Consider the following 2,793-nt stretch of genomic DNA (forward strand, 5'->3'; position numbering starts at 1 on the left):
AAGTGTCTCTCATAGCAGGTTTGAGTTGTTGTCATCCTCAAGGAGAAAGGAGCCAAGAGTAGAGGAAGCACAACCACATCTGGAAGTGGTTGGCCAGTGCCTTTTCTTTCAGACAATTAAATGTGAACTATATTTCACTGAGATGTGGGTGCCCACAGATCTCGGGGGGGGTTTGAACCTCTGTGGCTGACTGCTGAAGGTTTTTCTCCCCGGGTGCTTGCAGGGATGACGTGCCAAGCCAGGACGTCGTACACGGAGGACGAGGTGCTGTGGGGCCATCGCTTCTTCCCCGTCATCTCCTTGGAAGAGGGGTTCTTCAAAGTGGATTACTCCCAGTTCCACGCCACCTTCGAGGTGCCCACCCCTCCTTACAGCGTGAAGGAGCAGGAGGAGATGCTGCTCATGTCCTCTCCCCTCATAGCTCCCGCCGTCAGCAACAGCAAGGAGAGGAATAACTCGGTGGAGTGCCTGGACGGGCTGGACGAGGTAGGCACCAAACTCCCTTCCAAACTGCAGAAAATCACCGGGAGGGAAGACTTCCCCAAAAAACTCCTCAGGATGAGCTCCACCACCTCGGAGAAGGCCTACAGCATGGGGGACCTGCCCATGAAACTCCAGCGCATCAGCTCCGTCCCCGGCAACTCGGAGGAGAAACTGGCCTCCAAGACCACCAAGATGGATCCCATCAGCCAGTCGGTGGCCGAGCTGCCCCCCAAGCTGCAGAAGCTGTCGGGGGGTGGGGGCAGGATGGAGGGGAACCTGCCCCCCAAGCTGCGTAAGATGAACTCGGATCGCTTCACATAACCCGGGGCACCCCCAGCTGAGGCGCGGAGGGCGCGGGAGCGGGGCCGGCGCCCGGTGCCCACCCCGGGAGGGGGGCAGGAGGAGCCCCCCCCAAAGCCCAGGAGGAGGAGGAGGAGGAGGGCGGTGGAAAAAACCCACCGTTGGCCTGGAGTAGCACAGCACGCATGCAACGATGGTAGTGTGCAACCTCTGCATCTAGTGTCCTGGCATGGCTCCTACTGTGTCCCCAGCCTGCAGCCCCGGCCTGGGCAGGGACCTTCCTCCCCCTGGAGCTTGAACTCTTCACTTTTCAGGGGCAGGCACGGCTGGGTTTGGGGAACTTGATTCCTTTTAGGATTTGTTTCTGATGTGGATCGTGATGTTTTTCTTCCACCGAGTAGTTCTGCATGTCTTTTTTTTTTTCTTCCAAGGTGTGACGGGTGGACTCGAGGACCCCCAAGGTCTCCTCTGACCCAAACAGTTGTGTAAGTTCACTCTCCTAGCCTTAAATTAACTGCTGGTTTCTATTTTGCTTTAACATTTCCCTGGTTTGTTTTTTTTTCCTGCATCTAGGCTACTGTTGTAAAGAGAACTCTGTATTTCTTAAGGCATTGTGGAGAGGAGAAACTTGTATGACTGGAGCCTAGGCAGAACAATAAAGAAACGAATAAAATTCACACTTTAGATACAGTCAGTAAACAATTTTTTGGAAATCTTTGTGGTTTATCATGAAAAGAAGTCCCAGCTCCTGACTGCTTTCTCTACAGTGACAATGATGTTTCAAGCCTGCTCTGGACTGAAGTTGACCCTGTGGGTTGCAGGAGGAGGAATACTTTGTATAAAGGTTTGGTTTGATACCCTTGTCTTTGGCTCTCCTTTCTCCTGGCGTTGCTCCTGCAAGGTGGAGTGGAGGTGTCCATCTCCAGACCCTCCCCAAAAGGCTGGAGGTGGCTCAGGTGCCACCCATGGGCTGTGGTCAGTGTTTGAGGGCCAGGTCTTGGTGGCTGCTTCTTGGAGGAGGAGGTGGGGGCAATGGAGCCATGGGTGGCACCATCCAAGAGCTGGGTCTGGAAGCCACCCCTCACAGCAGCATGGCACCCTGGAGACCACAACTTGGGGGTCTTGGACATGGGCAAGAGGTGCACACAGAGCTCCAGTCAGGGCCAGGCCCTTCTGCAGCATCCTCCTCCAAGGTGACACTTCCCACATCACCAACAGCAACACATCTCATGGGAGGAACATCGTGGTTCTAAATGTTGGTGTGAAATAAAAACTCTCAGAACCTCTCTGCCTCAGTGTTCTCTGGAAGCTGCAGGGTGGGACCCAGCACTTGAACCCCCAAGGACTTCAGAGGAGTTTCTGAAGTTCCTCTTCATGGTTCCTGAGGAGGTGGGGGTGGCACTGGAAGCTGTGAACCTCCTGGGCTGCACCTCCTGTGTCCACACAAGCACAGGGAGCAGAGGGCAGGGCTGAGGGGGAGGTGGAGCTCAGGGCTTCTGTCCCTGTCTGCCAACGTTGCCCCAGGTCACCTTATAAACACTGGTGGCTTTGTGCCACACCTCTGCCACCAAGGAGCAGAAATAGGGACCAACAGCAGGTCTGAAGGGTGGGGACACCCCCAAGTCCCAACCACACAGCCAAGAGCAGGGGTTGGGGGTAACACCCAGCCCACCAGAGTCCTGCCAGCAGGAACACCTGGCATGGAAAGAGAGGTCTCCAGCAGCTTGATCTCATCTCCAAACCTCCTCAGGTGTGTTGGGGGTGGGTGGGGAACATCCACCTCCTTCCCAGGCCACAGGGAGAGCATGAACGAACCAATCACCTGCCAGCTAGTGATTAACTATTGGTGGACCAGATGATGCCTAGAGGTCCTTGCCAAGTGATCAAACATAAATATGTCTGGACTATGTATTCATCCATGGACATAATGACAGTGGTGGGAAGGGGCATATGAGATCATGGAGTGGAACCACACTCTAACTCCAGCAAGACACTTGTCACCCACATCAC

At 54.9% G+C, this 2,793-nt stretch overlaps 1 protein-coding gene across 1 annotated transcript; it reads left to right on the forward strand.

Annotated features, from left to right (window-relative positions):
* The first annotated feature begins 225 nt into the window (after nucleotides 1–225).
* LOC103779074 (G protein-activated inward rectifier potassium channel 1-like) lies at nucleotides 226–804 on the forward strand. Its single transcript, XM_008946692.1, has one exon. It carries the CDS (start codon nucleotides 226–228, stop codon nucleotides 802–804), a length of 579 nt encoding a protein of 192 aa, XP_008944940.1.
* Nucleotides 805–2,793: the final 1,989 nt, after the last annotated feature.

This window comes from Merops nubicus, unplaced genomic scaffold, assembly GCF_000691845.1.
Source record: "Merops nubicus isolate BGI_N331 unplaced genomic scaffold, ASM69184v1 scaffold49278, whole genome shotgun sequence".
Lineage (NCBI taxonomy): Eukaryota > Metazoa > Chordata > Aves > Coraciiformes > Meropidae > Merops > Merops nubicus.

Bases quoted from the DNA above. Each gene is read 5' to 3' on its own strand.
- LOC103779074 (XM_008946692.1), top strand. From the start codon at position 226: ATGACGTGCCAAGCCAGGACGTCGTACACGGAGGACGAGGTGCTGTGG.